Below are 14,788 nucleotides of genomic sequence, written 5' to 3' on the forward strand. Positions count from 1 at the left end.
TTGGGTGATAGGGGGTGGGAAAATACAGAGTGTTTTAACTCGGCTCCGAGTCAAGTCTATCAAATCTTACATTCTTAGGCCACTGGCCCGTTCTAAGGTGTTCTTAGGTGCCTAAGGCAGTGAGTATGGGGAAGGAAGATGATAATTGACTCTGAGAGGCAGGACTTTTGTTAAGGGTGTTCTTCAGCTACCGGTTCCCAGCTCTGAGCTCTGATGGGGAACCAGCAGGGTGAAGGCAGCATGAATTGGGAGGGCTAGACAGGTGTAAAGACTGGCACTGACCCAACAGTTACATGCTGAGAAGTCTGCCAGGGAGTACACGTCTCCTTATCTGCTGAGATACAGGGTAGGGCCTGCCACCACTTGGCATTCCTAACTCCCTAAAGAAAAAGAAGGAGAAACCAGGTGTGGGGAGGGAATTGGTGCTTTTGCACAGCAGAAGGGTGAGGAGAGAGAGAGAGAGAGAGAGAGGCAGGAGTCAAATTAACCCAGCACCCTAGCCCTAATCTGGCCTCAAACTGAAACCCACTATAAACCTAATTCCAATCCCTATCTGAACACTGCTACCTCAGACCATAGCTAAATGTAAAAGGTGACTGTCACAGTACCCACCAAATCTGCAAGTATGTGTTTTCAGGGCTACACCAAACTTCTTAGGTCTCCCTGGCATATGACAGGGAATGTTGTTCAGTGGTTAACTGCATAAATCAATGCACAGTATCACCTACCATGACACAGAATAGTTTAGTAACCCAGCCTGGGAATTTGTGGACTGGGGGTTTATGCCCAGCTCTTCTATGTGACCTTGTCAGAGTTGCTTCATTTCTCAGTGCCTCAGTTTTACCAGCTAGACAATGAGGGTAAGGCTAATTACTCCCCTTTGAGACCCATGGATAAAAAGGGCTAAATATTTTTATGTTCCCAAAGTGCCACAGAACAACGCGATTGCTATTTTCAACTTGTCACAGTTTTTGTGATGTCCTTCAGGCAGCTTTGAAACTTTTTTTTTTTTTTGGTAGGGGAGGCAGGGGCCAGTGTCTCTTTCACACTTCCAGCCACAATGCAGGATGTGTTGTGACATTATTTTAAAACTCACATTACTGATCCCTCAAGTTCCAAGTTCTTAAAAAATAAAAAATAAAAATGTGAAAAAAATCTTTCTGTAATTACTAAGTGACATGATTAGATGTAGAAGAATACAAACCTGTGAGTCAGATGCATCCATTTAGCCAATTCTGCTGATGACAGAAAATGTGAGAGGGAGGCTGGCGTGCAGTGTGGAAACATCAGCAGAACCCAAAGAATGTATGAACTATTGCCTTGGATCCAGCTCTGGCTAGCTCATATTTCATCAACTGGGGAATGCTCAAAAGTGCCTTTTGCAAACCTTCATTCTTCATTGAAGAATCTATGAAAGTTTCTCCTGGAGTCTAGTTCTCCAAAGAGATAGATACTCCAGCCCTGATTCTGATCTCACCCTGTTTCATGCAGATGTACTGCACCACTCACTGTAAGTGAGATCAGACTGAGATTTAGGCTGTTTCCGCACTACTCACTGAGGTGTGATTCCCCTGCTCACGTACACATACTCACACAAGCTCCCATCAATCTAGCACTAGTATAAATACACTGTAGTCACAGTGGCACTGATAGCAGTAGCAGCAGCACAGCTGAGCCATGCCGAGTCCAAACCTGCATGAAACCGGTGGATACGTACTCAGCATGGCTCAGTTCTGTCTCTGCTGCTGCTACCAGTATGACCGTAGCTACACTGCTATTTATACTAGTGCTAGTTCAATGAGAGTTAGTGCAATTATCTGTATATAAGCAGAGAAATCACACTCCTAGCTCATAGTATAGACATAAGCCTCAGCGGTGAATTCGGTGTCCAGCTGGAAGCAGCTGTCAGTCGTAAAGAACTTTAATAATAATAGTAATATAGCTAAGATAGTGTAATAATACAGGCAGCGTAGGTAGTAAAACCTATTGTTAAAGTTGCTGGGTACTTCCTGTTATAAGAGAAGGTTACTCACCTTGTACAATAATTGAGGTTCTTCGAGATGTGTCCCCCTGTGGGTGCTCTACTTCAGGTGTTGGAGCGCCCCTCTGCCATTGATCGGAGAATTTCAGCAGCCGTGTCTGTGTGGGTCGTGCATGCACAGTGCTTGTCTCGCAGCGCTGTTAGCACCTCATCTATCATGCGCACAACCCAACCCCCTCTCCTTCTCAACCATCTCCGGCCTGAGCTGGAGCTCTGTAGCAGCATCCCAATGTCTGTGACGAAAGAGAAATATTTTTAAATTTCATAGTATAGTTAGTAGAGTTTGGTTAGTCTTCTTTACCATATATCTACTTTTATTATAAGATCCTGTTTTCAGTTGCATATAACTTTGCAAAAGGTAAACCATTTGAGTTGAAATTTTCCACCGTGAATACTTGCCTCAGGCTGAATTTTCTTTCTTTTCTTTTTTTTTTTTTAAAGTTTCAGCCAAAACAATTGAGCTATTTCTGTGGGTGAGATTAGGGGAAAATCCATTGTTTTTCTTACATTATTCTTACAACCACTGCATTATTTTTTTAGATGCTCTAGCGTCTCCATGCTTTGGAGCGGGACTTGAAATTTGTCTGCAGAGTGTGTGTGTGAGGGATGTGGCTTTTACTGTTCCCAGGAAAAACTGGGCATATTTTCACAAGGTATGAGACTTTTAAAAAATCTCAGCTCACACATGATCAAGAGAAACTTCTTAGAGTATGGCTGCTAAAGTCTCCAGAGATTCTGTCTGTATTGAGAATGCCCCAGCCCTTCACAGCTCCTTTTGCAGACTACACTGTGGCCACGTCCACACTACAGAGTAAAATCGAAATTAATAAAATCAATTTTATAAAACAGATTTTATAAAATCGATTTTACGCGTCCACACTAGGGCACATTACTTCGGTGGTGTGCGTCCATGGTCCCAGGCTACCATCAATTTCCGGAGCGGTGCACTCCGGGTAGCTCAGTAAAAGAATGGGACCAATAACTTCGATTTCCATCCACACTAACCCTAAATCGATTTAGTAATATCGATTTTAGGGTTACTCCTTTTGTTTAGCTGGAGTATAGAAATCGATTGTAAGACCCCTTAAAATCGATTTTAAGTGCCTTGTAGTGTGGACGGGTACAGCATTAAATCGATTTAATGCTGTTTAAATCGATTTAACGCTGTAGTGTGGACCTGGCCTGTGTGTACTCCACCATGGGGCTGCAGGGGCTGGGCTGAGCAGGACTTTCTATACAATTTACAGGAGTAGTAGACTCCAGAAATGAGAACAGGGAGACTCTCTCTTGTGTTCCTAGTGCCAGGTAGTGAGCAGCAGAAGAAAGTAGCCTGGCTTAAAATGAAGAGGGGTGAGGCATGTGGGAGACAGTGTTGCAGGAACCAAAGGGGGGAACATTAGCCAAAAGATGTGGGGGGTGGGGGGGAGAGTAGGAGATAGGAGCCAGTCGGGGAAGCAGCAGAAGGGGAAGGGGACATGAGCCAAGGTCTTGGAGGGTATATAGGTGTGAATCAGAGGGAAGATTATAGCTGAGGAGGAGAGGACAGGAGCTGGAAATGGACAGATTGGAAGAAGGGTGCACATAGATAAACTTGTGGAGGATACAGGGACAGAACGATCTATAACTTTGGAAAAACACACTACTCTCCAGAACCTGGAACTGAACCAAGAGTAGAGTCTCTACGTATCTCTGTTGTCAGCATATATATGTGAAACCTCTGGCACTGTGTGAGTCTCATCCCCCTCTAGTAGCTGATCCCCGTATTTAGTCTTCTACTACTACCACCAGTTACCCCATTAACTAAGTGATAGTGGTCCATGCTATAAAGATCCAAACACTGCTGATAACCCAAGCTGAGGGTCAGTATGGTTCCACATGATGGAATTTCTAGATTTTTTCCACATTTTTGTAAAATCAGGAAATTACATTTAAAAAACAATGTGAAAAGAATGTTAAGATCGTAAAGTCAAGTTATCAAAAGTTAGATTGAAGAGTTGCCCATGCAACCTTAATTCACCCTAGTTATGTGTAGGCATTATGTTTGTAAGCAGAGACTCTACTACTTATTTCCACACTTCCCCTGCCTCTCAGTGCACAGGCTTTGCCTTCGGAAATTCTGTGCCCCTGCGGCGCGGCACAAAAATGCCTTCCCACCCTTCCTTTTGCTTCCTTGCAGAAAATGGTTGCCGTGGGGAAGCAAAGAGACGCTGCACCAGCACTCACTCACCCCTCCCCGGCAGCTCGGGCAGGCGGGAAGTGAAGTCTGGGGATGCCCCGGCCACCCAGGGACCTTTAGTCCCAGCTGGGCGGGAGGGGGCGGAGAGAGGTGGCGTTCCCCCTCCCCCTTCCCTGCATGGAGCAGCCAGGACCGGGTCAGCTCAAGCCTCAGAAACTTCCCCTGAGTGCAGGAAGCTCTGTGCCATGGCGGGGGGGCAGGCTTAGCAGGGGTCTGGATGAGCAGGGATTGGGCGGACGGGGGAGCAGCTCCCTGTACAGTGACCTCGCCCCCCACTCCTCTGTCCTACCAAGCATCATCCCCAGGAGCCCCCTACACTTGGACCCCCACCCCACTGAACACCAACCAGCTGCACCCTGACCCCTCCACCCAGCCCCACTCACCCCCCACTGAGCCCTAACCACCTTCACCTGCACTCCCCTGCAGAATCCCATTCCCTCTGCACCCAGAACCCCGCACTGAGCCTCTGTGCATCCAGATTCTCCCCTGCACATAGACCCCTCACCGAGCTGCCCGCACCCAGATTGCACTACACAGAACCCTGATACTCCTGAGGAAATCCTATGCCAAAAAATTAAATATTCTGCACAAGAAAATTAAAAATTCCGTGCATAATATTTTAAAATTCTGCATATTGTCAAAATAGCACAGAAACACAATAACAATATAATCGCACCATTTTCCATTATTTTGGTAATTTATTTCAAAATACTTGTCAGCAAATAACAACAATGGTTGGTTATATTGTTTTATTTTGACAAATAAAATACGCAGAATTTTGCAGAATTTTAAAATATTGTGTGTGGCATTTTTAATATTTTTTGTGCAGAATATTTAATTGTTTGGCACAGAATTCCTTCAGGAGAAACATGTATGGGAATATATAAGTATGGTGTAGTGAAGAAGGTTATTTTCTGTAAAACCACTTTCTAATTTGTTGGAGGCAAGGGATTGCAGGGAGAGAAAGGGTCATTTCATGGTTAAGGCAATACAGTACTGCCCTAGAAAATTTGATTCTATCCCTCTCTTTTCCACCGAGTTCCTATGTGATGCTGAGCAAGCCACTCAAACCAAAAAGTGTTTACAGCTGGCCACTAATTGTATGTTCCTCATTTTCTTGGTGCCTAACATGAGACACTTGGTGCTATATATGCAGAAATGAAGGGCATTCACAGCTGAGCTCTGAATATATAATGTGCTATAAAACTGTTAAGTACTCTGAAAAATCAGGCCCTCACTGTCTCAAGTTGCACACCTTAAATGAGTGGGTACTTTTAACAATTGTAACCTTTCTCTCTCTGTGTCTCAATTCCCCAGTTCTAAAATGGGGATAATACCACCATGTAATATCACAGGGGCATTGTGAAGAAAACTAATGTTTGTGCGGTGAATAAGGTCCGAGGTCACACACTGAATAAGGATGAAAAGAAATATTGAATAAGTACTCACTGAATGAGGCAGTGATCCTGTGGAAAATACAATGTGATCATGCCATTAAAGACTATCATAAAGCAGAAGGGAGGCACAATTAAGGTAGCAGAGACATCCTTAAGTCTGGCATTTCCTAATTATGAATGTTTGATTTTGCAGCCTCAAAGTTCTTTTAATGTAGAGGTTTTTTTGATGCAGTAATATAATAATATTAAATAGTGAAGAGGCCAAACACAGCCCTTGGATGCATAAGAAGGGGAGTATCAAATAGGAATAGAGGTGTGGTATTATTTCTGTATATGGCATTAGTAAGACCATTACTGGAATGCTTTGTTTAGTTCTGGTATTCACAGCTGAAAATAATACTGGAAATTGGAAAGGGTTCAGAAAACAACTACAAGAATGATCTGAGTTCTGGAAAACTTGCCTTATAGTTAGAGACTATGCAAAAATGAAATGTAATAGAGAGGGAGAGGTCAATCAAGCTTTCCTGAGGGTTCAGGTACATTTTTGAGGGAAAGCTGTAGTTGGTTCTTATTTTATCCAAACTGATTCACACCTCACTAAAAGAAATGTGATGTTGCAGGATTAGTAAATTTTGTTAAACAATACTAATTTCTAGTCTTCACTAGAATACAAGACACATTATAGAAAAGGCAAGATGGAAGCTGTGACTTTTTTTTTTTTTCCTGCTCTACTCTGTTGTCTTTACTGTTAGTTCATCTTTCCAACCCACCTCTACTCTTGTTTGTGTGTTTCATCTACTTAGGATTTCCTGTCTGACAGCCTATATCGAGGTCCCCAAACTCGGGTACACATGCTTGATGATCTATCCATTCACTTCACAACAATTTTTTAAGAAGGTGGTATGTGAATCAGTAAAGTTTGGGAGGTGCTGTCTTAGATTGTATGACCGGAAAGGTCCTGGAACACTCTGGGTGTTTCCAAAATACAGATAATAAGACAACAGTTTATAGGTACCTCCAAACTCTCTGGTAAATGGAACACTAGATTAGGACCCAACAGAGCTGGGTTCTCAGTATTGTGAGTTGGCAAGTCACTTATACCTGCTCCTGCCTCAGTTTCCTCATCTATATAATTGGCATAATACTGTAGTTATACCCACTTTTATAAAGTACATTTAGATATATTATAAGTGTTATATTACATTACTTTAAAAAAAACAACTTTCACCACAGTTAACACTTATTGGCACACTGGTTGGCAGTCTCAGCAGAGTGGCCAACGACTGAATGAGCACAGAGACAGAAATTCCCTTCATATAACAGTCTCTCCTGCTTAGGGTTGCAGCACCTTGAAAAGACAGCATGCGGGATCTTTCACTGCTCCTATACTTAGTCTGTAATAAGACACAGGACTTCATTCTTCTGGCTTTTCAATCTGGCAGTGTTCAGAAGAGCTAAATGCTTGATCCACAAAGAGACTTAGACGTTGCAATGCCTAACTTTTAGGCACCCTGCCTAGTGGAATCCACAGCCCTGAGTGAAGTGCCCAGGCTGTCTACACAATGCATAGGCAGATCAAGGCACCTAAGAAAGGGATTCCCAGAAGCCAGCAAACTGAGCTGGGAGACACCCCCGCTAGCCAGCTGGAATGGAAATACTAAAGAGAGGGGCGGGGCTTACGTCTCATCTCAGAGGGTTAGGCACCTCCCTCCACTCACGATTCACAGCTGTGAACTTTCTCCAGGAGCTCGTCACCTAAGCCATGTCAGTCCTTTCTTGCAAAAAACCTGAGAAGAAGGTGGGGATCCTCATTATATCTAACAACCCACTAGCCAGGTCACTTTCCTGGGATGTGGGCATTGTAGGTCTGAATCCCTGCTCTGCCTGAAGCTGGGCCGAGTGGGGGGGAACACCTAGTTTGAGAATTCTGTTGCAATTTAGGCATGAACACAGAGATTTCAGGATACAGGCTCCTGTGGGGCATGTTAACCAGCAGACATTTAGGTGCCCTGAGGACTTCAGCAGTGGACATGTAAGGGCCTAGGGACTTTAGCCACCTCCAGGATTAGGTGGCAGCCGAGGAGTTTTGAGAATCTCATTGTCACTACAATGTTGGATTTAGGCACCTAAATGACAGGCAGTTAATGACAGGATCTAGCCCCAAGTTCACATTCCTAAAACATAATGGAGGGAAGGGGCGAGAAAGTTATGTTCACAGAGGAAGTACAAGATAGCCCAGGATACATTTATGATGCCATTTCCTTTTGAATAAATACACATTTCTCACTGCTCATAGTACCACTGTCTTTCCAGCTTCCAGAGATAAACCTCATATTTCACTGACAAAAGCAACATAATTGTACAGACTGTAAACTCTAGTTTTTCAAAAGATCTGCACAGAATTTAACCATACATCCCCCACTGACTTTAATGAGAGTCCTGTCATTAAATCCCCAGGCAACTTTAAAATTTCTATCTATCTTAGGCATTTACAGAGCACCCATTACATAGCAGCTAGGAAAATTGAAGGAGTATTGTTGTTACTATGCTCACTTTATATAGCCTACCAATGGGGATAACTACATGTTCCGCTTCACTTTCCCCTCTTAACATGCCTCCAGGGCAGAGTGGAGATGTCTAGTGGTTAGTGACACTGGTTGAATAGTCTGAAAAGATAAGGGTCCGACTGTGCAATCTTTATGACTGAGTACTTTCTAAGGCAGAGCAATTCAATTGATTTCAGTGGGGCTGCTCACACAGTGCTCACCAGCGTGACTAAGGGTTGCACAATCAAACCCTAAGGAAATACATGCGCTGGGAGTGAAGTTACTAGTAATGGATAATTTGAGGCAAGTCTGGATAAAAGTAAGCTTCATAATGGCCTGCTGTTTTGAAATGTGCAAGCATGCTATGAAATATTTTTCCATTATTTTAATAAAGAGATTTACAGTATAAGCATGTCTTCTGCTTTGACGAAGACAGAGCTCAGCCCATGAACCATTCCTCTGTTATAGCTTAGTCTGTTATTTTAAACAGAGCTCTAGCCTTATGCTTGTCTATTGACATTTTATGTGAATAAATGGGATGTGAAACTAGATCCATGGCAAACGGGTAGTTGCTATGTTTGTCAAAATATACAAAGCATCTCTGACCCCTCTAAATTGTTTCCTTTCCCTTAGGCTACAATTCTAATAAGTAACTTTAGCTGAGAAAATATTGTTTTCCTAATTCATGAATATTTTCTTTTGTTTCCTCTGGTTAGGGATTTAGACATTATGAAATACATTTTCAGAAGGGCAGTCTTCTTTTTATAAGTGCAAAGGAAAGTACATTCATTGCTAAGTACTCATTGTGGGTATAAATCAGGTAGTTTAAAAGTACAAATGCTTTAGATTTGTGTCCACAATTTATTTTTGCAGGTACACGTTTTGTAGGTACAAACTGAACCTATAAAACAAAGGATGGACCTAACCCCACTGAAAATTCAATCCTGGCATGTGCTTAAATCTCCACAGTTACATGGACCATTGAGATTAGTACATATAGCAAAGTGAGTTTGGCAGGCTTAAATAAAATTGTCCAGATCTGGAAGCTTTTTTTTTTTTTTTAGTAATAAGATTAAACCTCTTGATCCAAATCAAAACAGATTTGAGTATACTGAAAGCAATCCTGGAGAACCTTTCTCAATCACTTTAGTTACAACAGTATGCCATGTAAGCTGATTATATTCACCCTGCTAGTAATATCAATTCCAGCATCCCTGCATATGTCCAGTGCTCTATGACCTGAAGCAGATGCTTTTACAAGTGAACATACAAGCTCACAAACTTATTCCTGGGATTCGTATTTGAAGATTGGAGGTCTGTCTGTCTGTCTGTCTGTCTAACTTATGGTCTGCTAACATACTCCTCACTGCAGGATTTAAGCACTGCACGGGTAGAACAGATACAGGTAGTGAGGTCTATAGCGGACTTCACTGAGTATTCTGCTATTCTTGAGGCTCTAAGAAGCTATGTTGTACTTAAAGTACTGTACAGGATCTTTTCAGGGGGAATAAGGCAAAATGCCATGTTTATTAGTAATACATGTATTAATTAACACTGTATCATATGCATATCATACATATATATATATTACACTCATGCACTCACACACACACAAGCACACTCTGTCTTGCTGTTGTTACCAATTAGTTGCTCCACCTAACTGCACTGACCAGGTGAATTAGATGAGAGAGGGGATGGAGCCAGGGGAAGATCTTATTCTACTCCTAGCAAAAAGACATTTTTCTTCTACTTTAACTATCCTTAGAGGCTACAACATTATACCAAGGCTTAACACAAAGTTTTCTATGGCCTTGGCTACACTGGCACTTTCCAGCGCTGCAACTTTCTCGCTCAGGGGTGTGAAAAAAACACCCCCCTGAACGGTGCAAGATACAGCGCTGTAAAGCGCCAGTGTAAACAGTGCCGCAGCGCTGGGAGCACAGCTCCCAGCGCTGCAAGCTAATCCCCATGAGGAGCTGGAGTACGTGCAGCGCTGGGAGAGCTCTCTCCCAGCGCTGGTGCCGCAACCACACTTGCACTTCAAAGCGCTGCCGCGGCAACGCTCCCGCGACCGCTTTGAAGTTCGGAGTGTAGCCAAGTCCTAAAAGTTTTTCTAGGTAGGGATCTGATACAAAGTTCCTATATCAAAGGACTTGATACAAAGCTGTATGAAGAATAGCTTAATGCAGGGCTGTACAAAGAAGCATAATACAAAATCATATGAAAGTTATGTGAAGATGCTTAATACAGAGATTTATCTACAGCTATTTGTGGTTTATATCATTCTAGTCATGGTGCAAAAGCTTCATCAAAAACAAGAGGGTTGGGTCTTGCAGCAAATTCTAAAAGTGGCCTCAGAAGGCAAGTAAAAACTGCAATTTCTGCAAAGCCCAAAACATACTCTGTATGGGCTAGATTCTGAAACACTTGGTCATTTCTGTAGCATTTTGCTCCACATCATCAGTGGAGTAAGACACTATTCCATGAGAATAAGGGTATCCGAATATGGTCACGTGTCTTGAAAAACAAATCCAAGTCACTAAGTGATTTCTCACAGAAACAATCAAATTCTTGTCATTTTTCTGTTAACAGCAGTTCTGCTGACAGTTTGCTGCATGAGGAGGAAGAAAAAGACATCTAACCCAGAAAACAACCTGAGCTATTGGAACAATGCTATCACCATGGACTACTTCAACAGGCATGCTGTAGAGTTACCAAGAGAGATCCAGTCTCTTGAAACTTCAGAGGTACCATAGTTGCATGGTAACAAATCCAGGGACTGATAAGCTTCACTGAAACCATACTAGATGAATAATAATAAACTCTTTTGAAAACTTTATGTACATCCAGAGAAACAACCTTTCAAGGAAGCCCACCCCAGTGTGATGTGATGACACACTTACTGTATCTCAAAGATTCTATGTCCTGTTGTTAAAGTTATGTTTTGCTAGAAAGCTCTTGCTGTCTATTCCTAAGACTGAATTCCCTGGGTTAAGCAGTATAAGACAAGGTTGTTCACTTTGGCCTTGCCTTAATTTGGGCCTATAGTTGAGTATAGCATTCCAATCAATGAGTGGGAGTGGTTCAGAGTATTTGTGCCAGTAGTTTGATTTGTGCCAATTATTGTCTACAGTGATTCATCTTAATCTCTGTAATGGGCCCACATAGCATGATGATGGTACAGGGGAAGTTAACAGCATAAAAGATATCTGAACGCCTAGTTCTCAAGAGGCTTCTGTAGCTCGTCCTGCGACAGTTTCGGGGGTGCATTCTACAAGTAAGAGAAAATTGTAAACACCTGCCAATGAGACTGTGAAACCCTTACTTACACTGGTGAGCACTTACCCAAGCATTCTAATTGATTTCAATGCAACTATTCACATGGGTAGGTGCTCACCAGTGCGAGAAGTGTTTGATAGCCTGGTCTCAGGAAGAAGAGGAATTAGTTGGCTTAGTTCAAGGATGTAAATTTGGGAATAATGGATGAAATTAAGCAAAGGAAAATGGATTAAACTCAAGGGGTTTGTCTAGATTAGTGTCTATTTTAACTCAAGTTAGCTGATTGTGTCAGCTTTGGGTAAGTGACAAACATTTGTGTCCAGAAACAAGCCTTTGTGGAGTGTCTAGACTATCATTTACAATTCCGTTGGTTAACTTAGTTAACTGGCAATCATCTAACACAATTTAAAACCAAACCACAAACTAGGGTGACCAGATGTTAAGGGGAAAATATCAGGACTGCTGTGGGGGGGAGGGAGGAGGCGTTTTTGTTTGTTTGTTTGTTTTTTACACTCACCCGTCTGGGAGTTTGGCGGCAATTCGGCGGAGAGCTCTTCAGTCACAGATGGTCTTCAGCAGTATTTCAGCAGGGGGGTAATAAACCTTGCCACCAAAGACAGAAGCACCCGCTGCCAAAATACCGCCGAAGACCGTCCGCGACTGAAGGACTCTCCGCCGAATTGCCGCCAAAGACCAGGAAACAAAATATCAGGACAAATGGCATCCCGACTGTAATCTGGTTGGGGACGCGGGAAAACTCCTCAAAATCAGGACAGTCCTGATTTCATTGGGACGTTTGGTCACCCTACCACAAACTCCTCTCTAAACATACCAAGAGACAACTTCCTAATGGTGAGATCCGTTAGGGTTTGGAATAGTCGCCAAAAGTGAAGGAGTGGAAGCCCTATCACTGAAGTTATTTAAAATTGAATTTGACATAGTATTAGAGAATATATTGTATGAACTGCTAGTGGCCCCAAGGAGCAAAACACACCTAAGGATCAGTGCAGCATAGGGCGTCTCCCAAAATGCCCTCATATGTCCAGGGCCCATGGCTGGTCATTTGACATTATGTAGGAGCAGCAAGCTAGATAGATATAGATATAGATATGAAATACAGCAACCCTTTGAAAAAATGTGTGGATATTTTTGCCTTGGTTTTTTTAAAGTGGAGATTAGTTTTTAAAAACTAAATTTCTATTGATCCCTATCCCTGACCCCAGTAAGTACATTGTGGTTTGGGGCTCTGCAATTTCTAATTGTATAAGTATCAGAGGGTAGCCATGTTAGTCTGGATCTGTAAAAGCAGCAAAGAATCCTGTGGCACCTTATAGACTAACAGACGTTTTGGAGCATGAGCTTTCGTGGGTGAATACCCACTTCCTCAGATGCACATGCATCTGAGGAAGTGGGTATTCACCCACGAAAGCTCATGCTCCAAAACGTCTGTTAGTTTATAAGGTGCCACAGGATTCTTTGCTGCTAATTGTATAAGAAAATTTAGCCAAAGCCATAATTGTAACCATAACATTTCTCTGCTGTCTTGTCACTAATATAAATGTGGAAAAGGAATATACTCCACTGTTAATGTCATAGATATTTTCTGGATAGCATGGCACCACATATTAGCTCTTGTTACATTAAAAAAAAAAAGATGTTGAAAACGTATCTTTGAATTCATATCCCCATAACTCCCTTCTATGCAGGCTTGGGAGAGTCTTTCCTGTAGCTGACTGGCTGGGAATCATGGATATGAAATTCCGCAAAATATCTTTTTCCAAAATTTAAAGAAAGCAAAATGACATATAAAGCCAAATTCTATAAAGTGGCCTATAATTTTGGGCTACTCAATTTTTGGGTGACCAAGTTGAGTAAGTAGCGGTCTGATTTTACAGCCCACTGCTCTCACTGACTGCAGTTAGAGAAAAACCTCTGGAAATCAAGGTCTGGTTTTCTAAAGCTGGATATCCAGAAATTGGGGCACCCAAAATTAGCGGACACTTTGAAGAATTTGCACATATTCTCTTGGCTTTAAACTCTATAGTCTTATAACGTAACCGTATTCCTTTATATTCCATAAACACTCACAGCAATGTGCTGTGATATACACTGAGGGTAGATAACAGAATTTAATTAGCTCATGCTCTTTTTCTCTCTTTCTCCTAGGACCATCTGTCTGAGCCACGCTCCCCAGCCAATGGTGATTACAGAGACAGCGGGATGGTCCTTGTTAACCCATTCTGTCAAGAAACACTATTTGTAGGACATGAGCAAGTGTCTGAAATATGACCCCGCACCTGCCCTTGTATTGCAGTTCCACCTTTAGTGTCTCCAAATTATAAATAAATATATATATTATAAATATAATCTTTGTGTAACCCTGAATTATGAGAAATGTTTTCAGCTTTTTTTCCCCCTAAGAATTGTCAACCTCTTTTTTATAAGTGTGGTAAAACTTTACAGAGCAAACTGTGGCTTTATAAAATAAAGGTATTTCTAAGCAAAACACCTATTGAATCAATTGCTTTTCCTGCAGTCATTTACTAAATGCTTATACAGAATGTTTAGTCTGTATCACCACCAGGTAAGGTTAGCTTCACTGAAAACAGTGCCTGTTTGGTACTACACCTTTTCATGATGCAGGGCCAACCTGCACCTGTGAATCTTCTCTGTCTCTCCATGGGCACTCTTTCCTAGTGACAGGCCTGTACTGCACCTTGTCCAGAATGGAACCCCACAGTTACCCCACTTTAGACAGGATCACTAGGTTTCACCAATTGTATTTATCTCAGCCAGTCTAAACTGGTTTGGGTCTGGCTACAGAATCTTCTCCAGGTACTCGTGACCAGTGTAAATAGCAATGGCTCAGGACAGCTTCTTCAAAAACAAGTATGATTTGGTGGTTCATAGAAATTTAACAGGCAGACACAAAGAGAGCTAAAACAATGAAAGCCTGAACACATTCTTTGAGACGAAAACTTAGTCTTTCCTTGCTAGTTTAAACAGGCCTTTAGCTTATCCAAATCTGAGGGTCAGCTTGCGTATCTCTAGACTGCCTCTCTCTGTCTCCTAGGATCTCTCCCTGTCTGTCAAGCTGCTTTTAGTGTCCCACCAGGATCTTCCCTCACTCCTAGTGGTGCTCTGAGTGTAGGTGAAACATAAAAGGTAATGACAGCTGTGTAGTCTCGCTGAGTACTGGTAATAGGACTTAGCTGAAACCACTGACAGTCTTCCGGTTCTTGCTGGAATTAACTGTGTTATTACATTGCTATGTGGCTACCAATCACAG

At 42.3% G+C, this 14,788-nt stretch overlaps 1 protein-coding gene across 5 annotated transcripts in view; it reads left to right on the forward strand.

The window, feature by feature from the left end:
- The window catches only part of TMEM108 (transmembrane protein 108), a 342,003-nt gene extending 327,996 nt beyond the window's left edge, over nucleotides 1-14,007 (forward strand). For all 5 annotated transcript variants that reach the window (XM_050938024.1, XM_050938026.1, XM_050938023.1 and 2 more), the window contains 2 exons: nucleotides 10,813-10,967; nucleotides 13,666-14,007. In XM_050938024.1, coding sequence (XP_050793981.1) covers nucleotides 10,813-10,967; nucleotides 13,666-13,788 — 278 coding nt within the window. In that variant the 3' untranslated portion in view covers nucleotides 13,789-14,007. The remainder of the gene's footprint in view (nucleotides 1-10,812; nucleotides 10,968-13,665) is intronic.
- Nucleotides 14,008-14,788: the final 781 nt, after the last annotated feature.

This window comes from Gopherus flavomarginatus, chromosome 2 (genome assembly GCF_025201925.1).
Source record: "Gopherus flavomarginatus isolate rGopFla2 chromosome 2, rGopFla2.mat.asm, whole genome shotgun sequence".
NCBI classification, from domain to species: domain Eukaryota; kingdom Metazoa; phylum Chordata; order Testudines; family Testudinidae; genus Gopherus; species Gopherus flavomarginatus.